The sequence below is a fragment of the Procambarus clarkii genome, chromosome 76 (genome assembly GCF_040958095.1).
Source record: "Procambarus clarkii isolate CNS0578487 chromosome 76, FALCON_Pclarkii_2.0, whole genome shotgun sequence".
Taxonomy (NCBI): Eukaryota; Metazoa; Arthropoda; class Malacostraca; order Decapoda; family Cambaridae; genus Procambarus; species Procambarus clarkii.
Genome location: NC_091225.1, coordinates 19,774,176 through 19,789,853, shown reverse-complemented (window position 1 = coordinate 19,789,853; position 15,678 = coordinate 19,774,176). Strand labels below are relative to the sequence as shown.

At 42.9% G+C, this 15,678-nt stretch overlaps 1 protein-coding gene across 1 annotated transcript in view; it reads left to right on the top strand.

The window, feature by feature from the left end:
* The window catches only part of LOC138357205 (uncharacterized), a 156,651-nt gene extending 143,829 nt beyond the window's left edge, over positions 1-12,822 (top strand). Inside the window, exon 5 of the mRNA XM_069313859.1 lies at positions 12,694-12,822. Within this exon, the coding sequence (XP_069169960.1) occupies positions 12,694-12,731 (38 nt within the window). The 3' untranslated portion in view covers positions 12,732-12,822. The remainder of the gene's footprint in view (positions 1-12,693) is intronic.
* Positions 12,823-15,678: the final 2,856 nt, after the last annotated feature.

The window sequence follows — 15,678 nt, the reverse complement described above, 5'->3', positions numbered from 1 at the left end:
TCTGCATATGCAGTTAGGACAAAATAAATAAAAGGATTATTATTACAGTTAAGATCTTACGTAAGAAGATTATGTACAAATGTATAATCAGTATTGACTTATAAAATGATGCTACCTATTGAATTTATTTGTATTTTGTTCATATAGTTTCCAGTTGAAGTATTAGGAGTTTTAGGATGAGCGCCATGTTGACACATGTAGCTTCAGCTGTATTGGCTGTATCATGATGATCAATATCATGATCAATCACGCAATCACGGCATTGATTATGATCAATAGCATCATGCTATTGTGATTTCTGTGTGTAATGCCTGTAATTGATATGAAGTTATTCCTAGTATTTTGCAAGCTAGGCTTTCGAATGCTTGACAACTGTAGTTCGCATCAAAGAAAGTGGCAACTTTTTTGTTAATCTATGTTGCTAATGCCGCCTTGCATGCGTGTGTGCGGCTTGGTAATTTGTACGTCACTATAGGCAGTTTCAAAATGAAAGTCTATATTAATGTTGTTGCTAGCAAGATGTATGGTGCAGGTATGGTATGCTAGCAGTGCTTGCATGCGGTTTTAATAGCATGTCAGCATAAGCTGATGGTGAATACTGATTAGAAAACTATGCTGAATGCTAAACTACTGAAGGACAGTAGTTTTGTTTGCTGCTTCCTGCTCTGCTAGAAGAAATAAGATTTTAATTACATAAAACAAAAATGTTAAATAAATAAGTCCTCCCATAGTAGTAGTCTATTTGGATTTCCAAACAGCCTACAGCAAAATATAGCATAAAAGCATAAAGTGAAGTAAAAGTGCACAGTAAAGAAGCTTAAGATGACAGCAAGGGCAATGGAAGCTGTGCTGGATTTTATAATCGGACACTGATTGGTTATACTGCCTTATTCAGAGGTTGAAAGTCTTGCCAATTTGCCTGTAATATACCTTTATACCTCTCTTATGATTCCCCCCCCTCCTCTGCCTCAGTGGGTTGGTATTCTACACTCTTTGTATTTTCATTCTTGTATTTGTCGGAATCCGGTGTTGTTTCTTGGTTCTCAGCTTGGGTTTGAACTTCCTGCCTCGCTGTCATTGTCATCAGCCTCGCTGTTGACTTCCACTTCCATCTTGGCTAATAATGTTACTTCTTCCTTATCCTTCAGCACCTCGCTTCATTATACCTCCTTCCGTCATCACTTCGCTTCCTCATTCCTACTGTCCTCGCTAAACAGGCCAGTGTGTGTGAACAGGCTTATTCAACTGTTTCCATCACGAGGGATTTTATCATGAAAGGGGGTAGGAGGTAGGGGGGATGGAGTGAAGGAGGAGTGAGGAGGACGGAGGTAATAGGAGGGATGGGGGAAGGAGTGAGGGAATAGGAGGGAGGGCAGGGGTGAGGTGGTAGGAGGGAGGAGGATGGAGGGGGGAAGGAGGGAGTAGTAGGGAGGTTTACACCGTAGAGGGTCCCCTCCACCTGCACTACCAGTACAGGAACCTTCTACGGTGTAAGGTTTTTTTGGGGATGTATTCGGTGTATGAGGAATTTCTGTATTAAAGCATACCTCCCGAGTGTGTGTGTGAGGCGTGGTTAAGTATTGTAGAAGTGTATATAGTTGTAAGAGTTCATAAGGGATAAAATGGGTTGAAGTGAGAGTAGATAAATGATGTGTTTTTGAAAGGAGAGGGTGTAATTGGTAGAGGGAGGTATGGGAGGAGCATATCATGGATGTAAGGTATGTGGTGGCTCCTCCTCCTGAGTGAATGGGGTAGTACAAGATTTAAGCTCCGCCCTTTGATATTTTGTCAGAGAGAGTTTGGCGTTTGGGAGAGGTAGGAGCTTTTTAGGATGAGTGTGATAAACCTTTACAGAAGGATAAAGGTGCTTATTACGCGATTTGGAAATGTTGTTTAATGTCAACCAAACTTTTTTTTACCAGTAGTATAAAAGAAAGGCTGTAACTTTTCTACATTTCAGTATCGCACACTAAATAGAAAAGGAAGGATGTTTTTGTAGTTGTTTTTCCAATTAATTTTACACATTTTCAATAATTAAATACAACCACAAGTTTCAAATGACATCATTTCTATGATACTCATATATCATATTAGCATATAATAAAGAATTTTTCTAAAAAGGATTATCCAAAATATGTTTAGTTTTACTAATACAAGTAGTCAAAGTTCCCCAAAAATACATGCCAATATTTAATGTTTGCAAATATTTATAAAATCAATAAATGAGCTTAGGAATAAAGTGTTTTATAAATGTTGTAGAGACGTCAACTCAACATATAAAGTGTAAATTTCATGTAAATTTTAAAAAAATGAAAGAGGAGCTGTAATTTTGTTACTTGTAAAATAAATAAGATCAAACACTCTGGCACCAATTGGTTGAAGTTAACTTCAACCAATTTCCTCCAAAATTTGCATCTTTACAGATAGGCATACGTTTTGTAAGGTGTATAAATTTCATGGAAATCGGCTGATAAAAAATATGAAAAAAAATATATATTTTTTTTGGGGGGGTGTGGATTTTTTTGGGCATAAAAGTAAATATTAAAATACTTTATTATATGCTATTGTGATAGCTTAGAGTCATAGACATGATTTCAGCTGACACTTGTGTTTGATGTTAATTTTTTACCATTTAGAATATTTTTGACATATTAAATATTTTATCTCCCTTCCTATTTATGCTACAATGCTGAGACTTAGGCCAGTGGAACCCAGTTTCATATACAACTAGTCAAAAAAGTTTGATTGAAATCAAACCAGTTTTCATTTTTGCATATTTTCGTAATATAATCACACATAAATCAGGTTTATCACACTCATCCTAAAAAGCTCCTACCTCTCCCAAACGCCAAACTCTCTCTGACAAAATATCAAAGGGCGGAGCTTAAATCTTGTACTACCCCATTCACTCAGGAGGAGGAGCCACCACATACCTTACATCCATGATATGCTCCTCCCATACCTCCCTCTACCAATTACACCCTCTCCTTTCAAAAACACATCATTTATCTACTCTCACTTCAACCCATTTTATCCCTTATGAACTCTTACAACTATATACACTTCTACAATACTTAACCACGCCTCACACACACACTCGGGAGGTATGCTTTAATACAGAAATTTCTCATTCACTGGAACACGTCCAAAAAAAACCTTACGCCGAACACATCCCCAAAAAAATCTTACACCGTAGAGGATCCCCTCCACCTGGACTTCCGGTTCACCCGGTGTACCGGTGTACCGGTAGTCCAGGTGGTGGGGACTCCTCTACGGTGTAAACCTCCCTACTGGAGGGAGGGCAGGAGTGAGGGTGAGGGTAGTATGTGGAAGTTTGGTGACAGTTGTGTGTATTAGTTTTTCTTCATTGTCAGTCTCATGGCTTGGTCTGCATTTTCCTTAGTTCAGTTGTTTAGTTGTTAAAGCCTCAAAATAGCAACGCATGAAGGTGGTTTGGGAGTGTGGCATCCTCATCCTGTTGCTGGCTCGCGTGAGGTGGCAAAGGTGATGTGAAGTTATGGGGTGTACATGCTTGGGACGTCCACGCTTAGTGATGGCTGGTGTTAGACCTGTGTGCTTGTCAGGTGTAGAAAAGTCCTCATCATTTGCTGCTATGCTATTGATTTTACCTTATTCATCTTATAATTAATAGTGCAATATCTAGGGCTACCACTCACAGCTTTAAAATCTCTAATACCAACAGTTGTGCAATGCATTTTAATCGGAAACATTATCCACTAGGCACCATTGCGCAATTATTTTACTTGATACTATATGGATTATGCAGAACTGCTTAGAATGATCTTTAACACCTGGCTATATTGGTCATGTCATGTTAAGTTTGTGCACTCTGAATGCTCAAAGACCCTTTCTTTATTCAGTGTTGTCACATACCTCATGGGGGTGTGGATAGGCAAACACTGAACCAGTTAAACTTGCCTCATAGTACTTTCATAGCTCTGTAATTTGGAATCTGTTTAGCAGAATCTCCAAATAAATTTACCTTTTAAGTGAATTACTATTTGGGTTTAAAAGGTTATACCGAATGAGTAAGTCGGATTAAATAGTCTAACACCAGAAATGTTGTTATTTGGTTTGGTTGCCTAAAGCACATACAAGCACTAGACATTACCAGGCAATCCAGGATTCCTCTATACCTTACCTTATGCTGTAAACATTGCCACAACCCTGTAATTTATTTATTTAAATGGCCACGGGGAGGCATACAAAACTGCGGAATATAATGTTGTTAGTTATCCACTGTGCTGACAAGTGGGCCGACTGAAGTCCTTTGACACCTGTATCGTGCTTCAATTTACTCACTGGATCACCCTGTCACTGGACTTGTCTGTAGGAAGTATCTCAAATTATCTTGGATCATTAATAGATGACTTGGGGGTACAAAAGGGTTGCAGTGTTTGTCGTGGCCCTCAGTTGTTCCTGGTTTTAGAGTCGACTTAGTTTTCGAAATATTTTTGTTGGCCAGTGTTGAATTTTTTTGGAAGTAGATATGTTTTTGTAAAGAGGACGGGGGGGGGGGGGGGGGGTTCACCGAGCTTGGATACACTTATCTAAATGATTACTATGAGACCACTGTATTATTATACACCAGAGATTTATACATTAGAATAACTACCTTCTTTTCCTTAAAGTCAAAAGGTCGGCTGATTTTTTGTTCTAGGGGGTTTTGTTAGTATTGTTTTTTCACTGCATCACCCCTCCGTGGTGCCTCCTTGCTGTGGTGAGGGGCTCACTACACCTCCCTGGGACAGGTGTGGGTTGCCTTTGCCCCCTCTCCTGCCCCCTCTTTGGGTGGTGTACGTGCAGAAGGGACCCACGTAGGGGCCTTGTGAGCCATCTGACCACCCACTGGAGGGGTCGCCTGTGTGGGGCTGCCCTGAGTGTCCGCCCTGGGGACACCCAACCATCCTGAGTGGATGGTTGGGTGTCCAGGCTGGGGCAATAGGGGGACTGGGGTCTTAGCACCAGTGTGGGAGGATGAACGATGTAGTAGGACTTCCCTGTTGAAAAGGGGAAGCACCGTTGGGGACGATGCATCCTTCCTGCACTGGCCCGCGCTCGGCCTCCCAGGTTGCCCTGGTAGGTGGTATCCCTTGGTTCTAGGTCCCAAACTTTTGAAATTGTTTGCTGCATGGATGACGACACGACTTCTCTTACCCAGGCTCATGGGGTGGGCGACAAGGCCCCTGAGTCGGACGATCCTGGAAGACCGGGATCTGTAGCCCCCACTACAGGGCCGGGTTTAGACCCAGACCGAACTCTTCCTCCCTGCTCCCCTCCCTCCTCTGTGGTTGGGTCGAGCCCCAAGCCTGCTGTGGTGACCGCCTCGTCCTCTTGCACGGCTAGATTATTGTGACTACTGCACCTTATGACCCGTCTCTCTCTAAAGGTTCTCATCACCGTCCCCGCCATGGCAGCTCTCGTATGCTCCCTTCCCATACTAATTCGTACCATGCTTTGTTTGGTCCTGCTACGTGGACTAAGTACTTTGACCTCCATCCTTTACATTTGACTCCTTCTGACGATTTTTCCCTTCATAGGCATCTTGTAGATTCAGTAGATGCCTCTGTTACCTTCAACCCCACCCGCCTTGGTACCCGTGTCGTTGCTGCTCCTTCTCAGGATGCAGCCACCCGCTTGGCCGCCTTATCCTGCTTTGGCGAGACCTCTGTTCGGGTTTCCAAGAAAGCTCGGTTAAATGCCAGTGTTGGCACTGTTCTCCTCCTGCACCATGTTGCAACTGGTGTTAGGAATCTAAAAGACTGCCACGGGGATATCAAGCATATCCTCGAGACCCAGGGTCATTCTGTCCTCCAGGTGGATACGTTTACTCGTCCCCCACCTGGTCATCGCCGTCTGCCCCTTCGGGTTGTGAAGATTACCTTTGTTGGTAGGACCCTTCCACCCTCTGTCATTCTTGACGGTGCCAGATGCTCCATTCAGGAGTATATTCCATCTCCTCGGCTCTGCAATAAGTGCTGGAGGTTTGGGCATGGTGCCCTCAAATGCTCTAGTCCTGTCTCCCTGTGTCCCATGTGTGGGGGCGAGGGTCACTCTAAGTTGGTGTGCACTTCTCCCCAGGCCCGCTGCCTCAATTGCGGTGAGGCCCACCTTACCTTCTCCCACACGTGTATACGTTACAAACTTGAGGCGGCCGTCCTCAACTTGAAGCACTGGGACCATTTGTCTTTTCCTGAGGCTCGGCGCCAAGTTCATCGTCTCCCCTCTTTCGCTGGCATCTCCTATGCTCGCATGGTGCGCTCTTCCTCTCCTCGTGCTTCCCACCTTCCTCAGTCTCACAACCGTTTCCAAGCCTTAGACCCGGACATGTCCACCACCTCCTCCCCTGTTTCCTTCCGTTCTGTCCCATAGGGTCCCCCCTCCTGGTTCTCTGTTTAGGGTTTCCCTTCTTTCTACCCAGTCTGTCATATCTCCTGTGTCTTCTTTCTCCTCTCCCTCTGGTCCTCCTTCCCTTCATTCTCCTGTCTCTTGGCTCTCCTCGCTGCCTGACTGTGTGGGCCGATGTCCATCGCTCTCCTGGTGGTCATGTTGTTCGCTGTCGCTCTTCTCCTCCTATCGAGACGCTGGAGTCTGTTGCCCAGTACATTGCTGCTGGAACGCCTGTCTCTTTGAGTCAGAAGCGGAAACCTGGCTCCTCTCTTTCCTCCTCCCCGGTAGGTAAGAAGGCTTCGCTTTCTTCTTCGCCCCCTATATCTGATTTTATCGTTCCTTCCCCTCCCGCTTTGGTGGTTTAGCCCCCTGTTCCTACTGTGGAGGTTTCTTTAGTCCCCGGTTCCGTCTCAGTTTCTGCCCTTGCTGAGGTGCGCTCCCCCTCTTTCTGCCCCTCCTCCTCCTCCTCTTCCTCTTCCTTCTCCTCCTCCAGACCCTACTTGTCCACCTCTGGTCTGCCCTCCTACTCCTTTCCCTCCTTCTTTACTCAGTTTATCCCATGCCCCCTAACCTTGACTTCACTGACCCTGATCCTGTGCTTCTTTAACGTACTGTGTTCCTTTTTCACCTTTGTTTCTTTTTTGCTCTCTGTTGCTATCCTTTCTCTTTTTGTCGATGTCTATTCTTCACTGGAACGTTCGTGGATATTATGCCAATTTCCTTGACCTCCAACTTCTAATTTCACAGTTTTTGCACCTCTGTGTCTGTCTCCAGGAGCTCGATGGTTGGTGCTCGTCCGTGGTTCCCCTTCCCCACCTCCCCAGCTGTTGCTGGGGCCCATAACTCTTCTGCTCTCTTGATTTGCTCAGATGTTCCCTTTGTCCCCTTACTTTTTTCCTCGCCTCTCCACTGTTCTGCTGCCTGTGTCTTTGTGCATAAATGGTACACGGTTTGTTCCATTTATCTCCCCCCTGCTGTCCCACTTTCTCTTCCCAATTTTAAACACCTCCTGGACTCCTTGCCGGAGCCTGTGCTCCTGCTGGAGGATTTGAATTGTCGTCATGCACTTTGGGGTAATGTGCTGACAAACACCCGGGGTCGCCTCCTTGAACCTTTCATCCTCTCTTCTTCCCTGTCCCTTTTGAATTCTCGTGAGCCCACTCATTTGGACTCTCGGACTTTTCCATTTGGACTCAATAGGACATTTGGACTCAATAGGACATTTGGACTCTCGTTCCATTTCTTGTCTCGATCTTTCTCTGTGCTCGTCATCCATTTCCTTAGATTTCGGGTGACAGGTCCTTGATGACCTCCATGGCAGTGACCATTTTCCTATCCTTGTTACCTTTTTCTCTTTTCGCCCTCCTCTCTCCTTCCCTAGGTTGCGGTTTGCCGAGGCTGACTGGCGCCTCTTTACTCTCTGTGCTACTATTTCCGACGTTTCCGTTCTGCCTCTCCCTCGCGCCCTCCTCTCCCTTTTCTCCTTCTACCATTCCTTTGACGCTGCCCTCCGCTCTATTCCTCGCTCTTCCTCTCGGGGAACACGAAAGTGCGTTCCCTGGTCGAATGTGGACTGTGCTCAGACTGTCCGCTGTAAGCGTGCAGCCTGGAAGAGACATTGCCGCCGGCAAACGGTTGAGTCTTTTCTTTTGTTTTGGAAGGCGAGTGCGGTGGCCCATAGGACCATCCGTGCGGCTAAATGTGCATGCTGGATGTCTTATGTCTCCACCATTACGTCCGAAACTCCTCTACCACTGGTCTGGAAGCGTATCCACAAGATAGCGGGTAAGTTCGTTCCCGATGTCTTGCTGGTCCTTCGCATCCGTGGTGCTCTTGTGGCGGACCCGTTGCAGGTCGCGACCGAACTGGGTTCCCACTTTTCATCTGTTAGTTCTGGTTCTCATCTTCCCCAATCCTTCCTTCTTCGTAAGCCTTTTCTTGAATCTCGTCCTTTAGATTTCTGTGCTCATCTTTGCCTTCCTTATAATGATCCCTTCTCTCTCTCTCTGAGCGTCAATCTGCCCTAGCTCTCTGCGGTTCTACAACGGCGGGCTCCGATGGCATTCATTATTCATTATGAAATGCTTCGCCATCTCCCTCCGTGCACGTCTCGGTATTTACTGAGTTTGTACAATCGGGTCTGGGAGTCGTCGTCAGTCTCTGAGGACTGGCTCGATGCTGTTGTCCTCCCTGTTCAGAAACCACGGTCTCTCAGGTCATCCCCTAAGGACTTCCGCCCTATTGCCCTCACGAGTTGTGTCTCCAAGCTCTTTGAACGTATAGGTTAACGTTCGTTTGATGTGGTTCTTAGAACACTATCACCACCTCTCCCCTTCTCAATTTGGTTTTCGCAAGTGCCGCAGCACAATGGATATCCTGGTAAACTTTGAGGTCTATATTCGTACTGCTTTTGCTGCGAAGACCTCCGTTGTTGCCGTCCTTTTTGACCTGGAAAAGACTTACGACACTACCTGGCGGTATCATATTCTGTCCCAACTTCATTCTTTTGGTCTTCGTGGGAACCTCCCTCTCTTCCTCCAGAGTTTCCTCTCTCGTCGTTCCTTTCATGTGGGGCTTGGTACCGCTCTCTCTGCCTCTTTTAGGCAATATGAGGGTGTACCCCAGGGTAGTGTTCTGAGCACAACTCTTTTTCTAGTTGCCCTCAACAGTCTTCTTTCCTGTCTTCCTTCTGGCATCTTCTTCACTCTCTATGTTGACGATCTTACCCTTTGTTGTCAGGGTGATGATTTGCGTCTCCTTCAACGGCGGCTTCAACTTGCAATTGATGCCGTGTCGTCTTGTGCCACCGATCATGGCTTCAAGTTCTCTGCTTCTAAGACTTGTGTTATGACTTTTACTCGGAAGCATGTCGTTCTTCGTCCCTCCTTGTCGCTTTATGGTCATCCCCTTGTGTACAGGGATTCCGCTAAGCTTTTGGGGTTAATCTTTGACACTCGTTTGTCTTGGTCGGCTCATATCTCTTACCTCCGAGTTGAATGCTCCAAGGCCTTTAACCTACTTAAGGTTTTGTCCCATACTTCTTGGGGAGTGGATAGGCGCATGGTCCTCTATTTGCACTCCTCTCTCGTCCTGTCTAAACTCGATTATGGTTGCCCTGCATACTCTTCTACTTCTCCTTCTACTCTTTGCCATCCTTCTACTCTTCGTATCTTGATGCTTTGCACCATACTGGGTTGCAGCTCAGCGCTGGTGCCTTTCGTTCGACTCCCACCCTCAGTTTGTATGTTGACACTGGCTTTCTCTCTCTCCAGGACCGCTGTGATCGCTATCTTCGCTATCTTGCGCAGTCCTTACAACATCCTTCCTCTCGCCTCTGTCGTGCTTTAACTTTGACCCCTCCTGTGGTTCCTGTTCATCTTCATCGCCTCCCTCTTTCTGTGCAGTTATTTCGCTTACAGGATTCTCTTTCAGTTCGTATTTGTAATGTTTCTCCTTGTATTGTTGTTTCCTTGCCTCCGTGGAGACTCCCTCTTCCATAGTTTTGTACGTCCTTGACCCGCATCACTAAAGCTTTTACCCCTCCTAACGTTCTGAAACGCCTTTTCCCTTTTTTTTTTTTGAGATATATACAAGAGTTGTTACATTCTTGTACAGCCACTAGTACGCGTAGCGTTTCGGGCAGGTCCCTGGAATACGATTCCCTGCCGCGAAGAATCGTTTTTTCATCCAAGTACACATTTTACTGTTGCGTTAAACAGAGGCTACAGTTAAGGAATTGCGCCCAGTAAATCCTCCCCGGCCAGGATACGAATCCATGACATAGCGCTCGCGGAACACCAGGCGAGTGTCTTACCACTACACCACGGAGACTGTTGAGTGCTCCTTGAGTGCTCCTTGAAGTGCTCCTTGAGCACTTTTCTTCGCACTCCCACTCTGTTTCCATCTTCACCAATGGGTCTAAGTCTGCGGACGGTGTGGGCTACTCTGTTTTTTTCCTGACCGCACTTATATGTGTCGCCTCCCTTCGGAGGCTAGCGTCTTTACAGCAGAACTTTATGCTATTCTCTATGCTCTCCGTCTCTTGCTTTCTTATTGTCAATCCTCCTTTGTGATTGTAGTTGACTCTTGTAGTGCGCTCATGGCTGTAGGGTCCTTTAATCCTGTCCATCCGGTGGTCATCGAGATTCAACATTGGCTGTTTCTTAATTTTAGTAAATTTAAATCGGTAGAGTTTTGCTGGGTTCCCAGCCATATTGGTGTTTCTTTAAATGAGCGTGCGGATGGTGCCACTTGGGAAGCTATCCGTTCTTGTCCCATCTCCCATAAAAGTATTCCTTACTCCAACTTTTATCCAGTTATTCATTCCTCCATCCTTGCCCCTTGGCAGGGTTGTTGGTAACAAGCTGCGTACTCTCAAATGTAGTGTGTCCCTCTGTCGTTCCTCCTGCCACCGTAACCGGTGGTGGGAAACTGCTCTAGCAAGGTTGTGGATTGGCCATACTCGCTGAACTCACGGTCACTTAATGGAGTGCCACCCTGCTCCTTATTGTCCAAATTGTGTTGTCCCTCTTACAGTTGTGCATATCCTTGTTGAATGTCCTGACTTTCAGGATGTGTGTGTGTCTTGCTTTTGGACTGCCCCTCGCGGTCACTTGTCCCTCGATAGAATTCTTGGTGAATCGGAGTTTTGATATCGTTCGCCTTATGCGTTCTGTTCTCGTATTGGCATTCTTGGTGATATTTAGCGCCCTCTGAGGGTGCTAAATTTTATAATTACCTTATCCTCTTTTATAATTACCTTACATTTCACTGCATCAACTGTTGGTGAATGACAGATTCATACTAGGTCCTTATTTCATCGTTCTATTTCGTTGTAATGTTAATGTGGTAGTTGTGATATGGATTGTAAAACCTTGCATGTGAGCCAGAACAATGTTTTCTATATTAAGAAGAATTTGTCAGTCTTGTAACCATTTTTAGAGTTCATGTAGATCTTTGTAAGGGCTTGATATCATTGGTTTTTTTTTTTACTCTATAAATCTTGGTGTTTGATGTCGTCGATTTATAAGGTTTAGACCCTTGTGGTATGAATCCCGCAAAATTTTCCAGTCATTTCTGTTTAGGACGCTTTAATATCTTGACTGTTACCATTGATTCTGTGTGCCTGTTTTTCCTTCCTAGTCTCTCATATGGTACCTTATCAAAAGCTTTAGCAAGCAAATGTGTACCAGAAGTCTTATTTGAATAGCTGGTTACCATTTCCAAAAAAAGGTGACCTGGTTTGTTTTTAACAAACCAATGTGTTGATATTATAAGATCATTGAATGTGAAATTATGAATGATTGTCACCTTGCAGATGTGAGGTGAAACTAATCTGACAGTTTTGTGCTTGGCTCTTTCGAAAAATTGAGTGATATTTGAAATCTAGATAAACTTATTCTGAACATTTTTTAACTTTAGTAATTTTGGCTGGCAGTTCATTTAAGTTTAGATTAAATTCCAGTTATGTGGGATTTATACATTTTAGTTTGTAAGACTTCCAGTTTATGGTACTTGGTACAGGTAGTGTATATATAACACACTATCCTTAATTAGTTCTCTTCATCAGCTTGAAACATTTGTGGTTATGGGATGTCTGGTGTGAATAATGTAGTGTTCATTCAGAATATTTGGTAGGACAGTTCAGACAGGTCGTGTCTAATATTGTTTCTTATACTAGTAGAACTTTAAGAGTTGGATTTTACTTATCTGACAATAGGTAGTTTCATACTTTCCTATCAAGTTTTAATATCTAGCCCATTATAATTAACTTCAGATTACTGGAACCAAGGTGTTCCAGGTCTGGCATTTAAGGCACTGGTGAAAAACAATGTTGTATAGAAGTTTTAGTTTGACATTTAAGTCAATGTATTTTTTACAACACTTCCACTAATCTTTCAATTTTTCATGTTGCTTAGCCTTAAATGTAGTCTATACAAATAAGTTTAATTTTAGTTAAATTTACATTTAAGTTACTTTACTAATTTGCAATGTTAGTTTAGATTTAACTGCTTAAGTGTTTTTCAGCTTAATACAGTTTAGCATATTGCATGCAGAAAACTCTGAAGTTTAGTGATGTCAATTAGTTTTCACTTTAGTAAGTTATTTATAAATTTCAGAAGTTCTTTAGATGTTGACTTTGCATCAGGAATAATCAGTAATTTCCAGCATGATAGAATCTTTGCTAATTTCAGGATAAAGTACAGTATAAAGTAGTTTCATTAGAATATTTATTACATAGTATACAGTGTAACATCTAATATTGACTATTGTCCATTTCAGGTTGTGGGAAGCTGCTCCTCCTAGATGCAATCCACTGAAGACTCCAAAAGATCATCAAGGCCAGGGAAAACTCCAGAGTACCAAGGACAACATCCACCTGTAAAAGAAAAATAAAGTATATCAAACAGGGACACTCATTTTATTAACACTAACACATACAAATTACTACCAAAACCCCTAAGTCCCAATCTTTTAAGATTGGCTCAGCAAGGCCTACCCCTTATTTGCATTTTGAGGCAGGACTTGTTGGCTGAAAGAGTGGAACACATCTTTTGGTTTAGTGCCCTCAACATGATGTACATAGGCTTCTTGTGAAGCCTATGTACATCATGTTCCAGGCACTAAACCTCTGGATGTATCCACTCTTTCAGTGAACAAGCCCTGTAGTTATTAACAATGTTTGCACATTGTTAAGGGTCCCTACACCTATGCAATTCTAGTCCATCTATTGGATGGGTAGTAGAGCAGGGCTCTGAAAAAGCCAAGCCAGGGAAATCTGCAGGACTGCCTGGTCCCCTTCTATGAAATGGGGTAGGATCAGTACAAACTGCATCAATCCCTGCCGGTGGTAACAGTAGGACTTTGGTACACATCTATAAATGGACTAGATGAAAGAAAGTAAATTAATTAGTTGACATAGCTAAAACATTTAATTCCACATACCAACTTTTGTAGATTTGAAGAGTAGAACAGCCACACTGAAGCCAGTCAATGCTTTGATGACATTGTAATCTTCCATACCACCTGAAACATTAACCCAAATTAGCTTGTTAAATAAGATTTTACATATGCAGGTTCCTTTAATCTTAAAATTAAGATTGTTAGAATTCTCACTTTAATGCTAATCAAGCAAAAACATGGTTAGTCAAACTAAGTTTAATAAGTACATTAAAGTCAGTAATATCTTTCAGCAATTTACTTTTTCTACATGTAAGCATCATTTAGAGATTATCTTCAGCCATAATGATCGATTGTTTAAGTTATTATACTATTTACAATAATGTTTACTACCACTCACCTAATTCAGAATGTCAAGCAATTAACACCTTCAAACTCAGGCCTGAAGTTCTCGACTTTCCCATCAATATTCTGGAAGACAATATCTATTTAAGCTTCAAATAAATAAACCAAGTTGCAGTACAGTTACCATCATTCAATTCTTTAATTTATGAACATAGCCTTTTAAGCTACAAACAGATTAAATCCCCAAGGGTCATTACGAGGGTTCAAACCTACATCCAACTGCAGGATCCATGATATCGGTAGACCTCCCAGTTGAGATTCTTTTACCATGTTGTGGCACAGTGTTAAGGCACATCTGGGATCCTCCGACATAAGTTTGAACCCCCATCACAGCCCTTGTGCATTAGAAATCACATTGTGATTTGTGTAATTTATAAATGAACGACTTCTAGCCAAATAATTAAGAACCATGCAACCAACTTTACACCAAAAGTTAAGCAAACAAATTAAGATTTAAATAAAACTAAATCTTTAACTTTCGAATTTATGCTGTTTAACAGTTAGCGCCCAACTTCACATTCACAAATTAAAAGTCCCATTTATTCTATTCAAATCACAATTCCTGCAATAATTAACTTTAGGATATAGTACCCACTAGTCAAGGCCTTAAGCTAGTTTCTATTTACCCAATTTCCAGGCCCCTTCACAATTTCATTAAATATTTAGGTAAAAATTATGTTAACACATTTTACCTATTAAACTAAATAAACTTACTTTTGCCCTCTAATTCTGACAACTATGCTACTTTCTGTAGCATTTAACACTTCCAGCGATTGTTCTGCAACTGTTCCTGAAGTTATGTTGGAACCTTCCACAACCTGTCAATGGAACATTAAATATGGTTAATAAGGTTTTGCATAGCAATTTCATTTTTTTTAACTTTAAAATATTTGTCATTTTAAAACTACACTTAACAAATTATCTACTTCCCCACCATACCTAATTTATAAATTTTAAGATAAAGCACTCTAGTCTACATTTAAGGTTTATATGCTACAAAATTTGTACTTCAAATTTATAGTTTACGATGCCCCTCCCCCATATATCTCAATGGTACTAAAATATACCATTACTCTTTGGTAACATGTATTTGGAACACTCCAAGCAAACAAGAGTTGTTGCTATTTATGTCAAAACAAAAAAATACGACAGATCTTTCATTCTTGTACAGCCACAAGCATGCGTACCATTTAGGCCAATAACTATTCCATGTTACCCCAGAACAATAAATATTTAACTAGGTACCAATTTTACAGTTACTCGCCCAGGATTCATGCCAAATCACTCTTGCTTGCAGATCAAATGGGATTTAATTTTAAATATATAAGCAAACTGTACAGATCTAAATGTATTTGCCATTTCTTGCCACTTTTAAAGAACTTGAACCTCATTTAGTAAAAATTTATAAAACCCACCAAACCGGGAAGGCTATGTAGTACCATCGAGTGTGGAAGTTTAAGGCACGAGATTCAAGAACGTGTTTAAGGAAAAATTGAAGATTAGAACCACAGCTAACAAGTGAGAACCCAGTTCGGTTGTGACGTGCACTGGCTCCACCACCAGAGTACCACAGAGGTGAAGAACCTCCTAGTCATAGGAAATGAGCTTACCCACAATATTGCAGATCTTCCAAATCTGCGGCAGAGGAGTATCTGACGTAATGGTGGAAACACTTCCAACTCTCGCGCCTCGCTGTACGGGAGGTCCAACAGCCCGCTGCACTTTCTGAAACAAAATATAAGAATCAGCCATCTGCCAGCGTCAGTCTTTCCCAGGCTGATCTGCCAGCGTCAGTCTTTTCCAGGCTGCACACTTACAGCCGACAACCCTAGCAATCCGCATTCCAGGGAACGCACTTCCGTGTGCCCCGGGAGGTAGAGCAAGGAATAGAGGGTAGCATCGAAGACTAATGAAAACGAGGAGGGTGGAAGGAAGAGGTTGTAAGGAGAGGTCAGAGTAGCA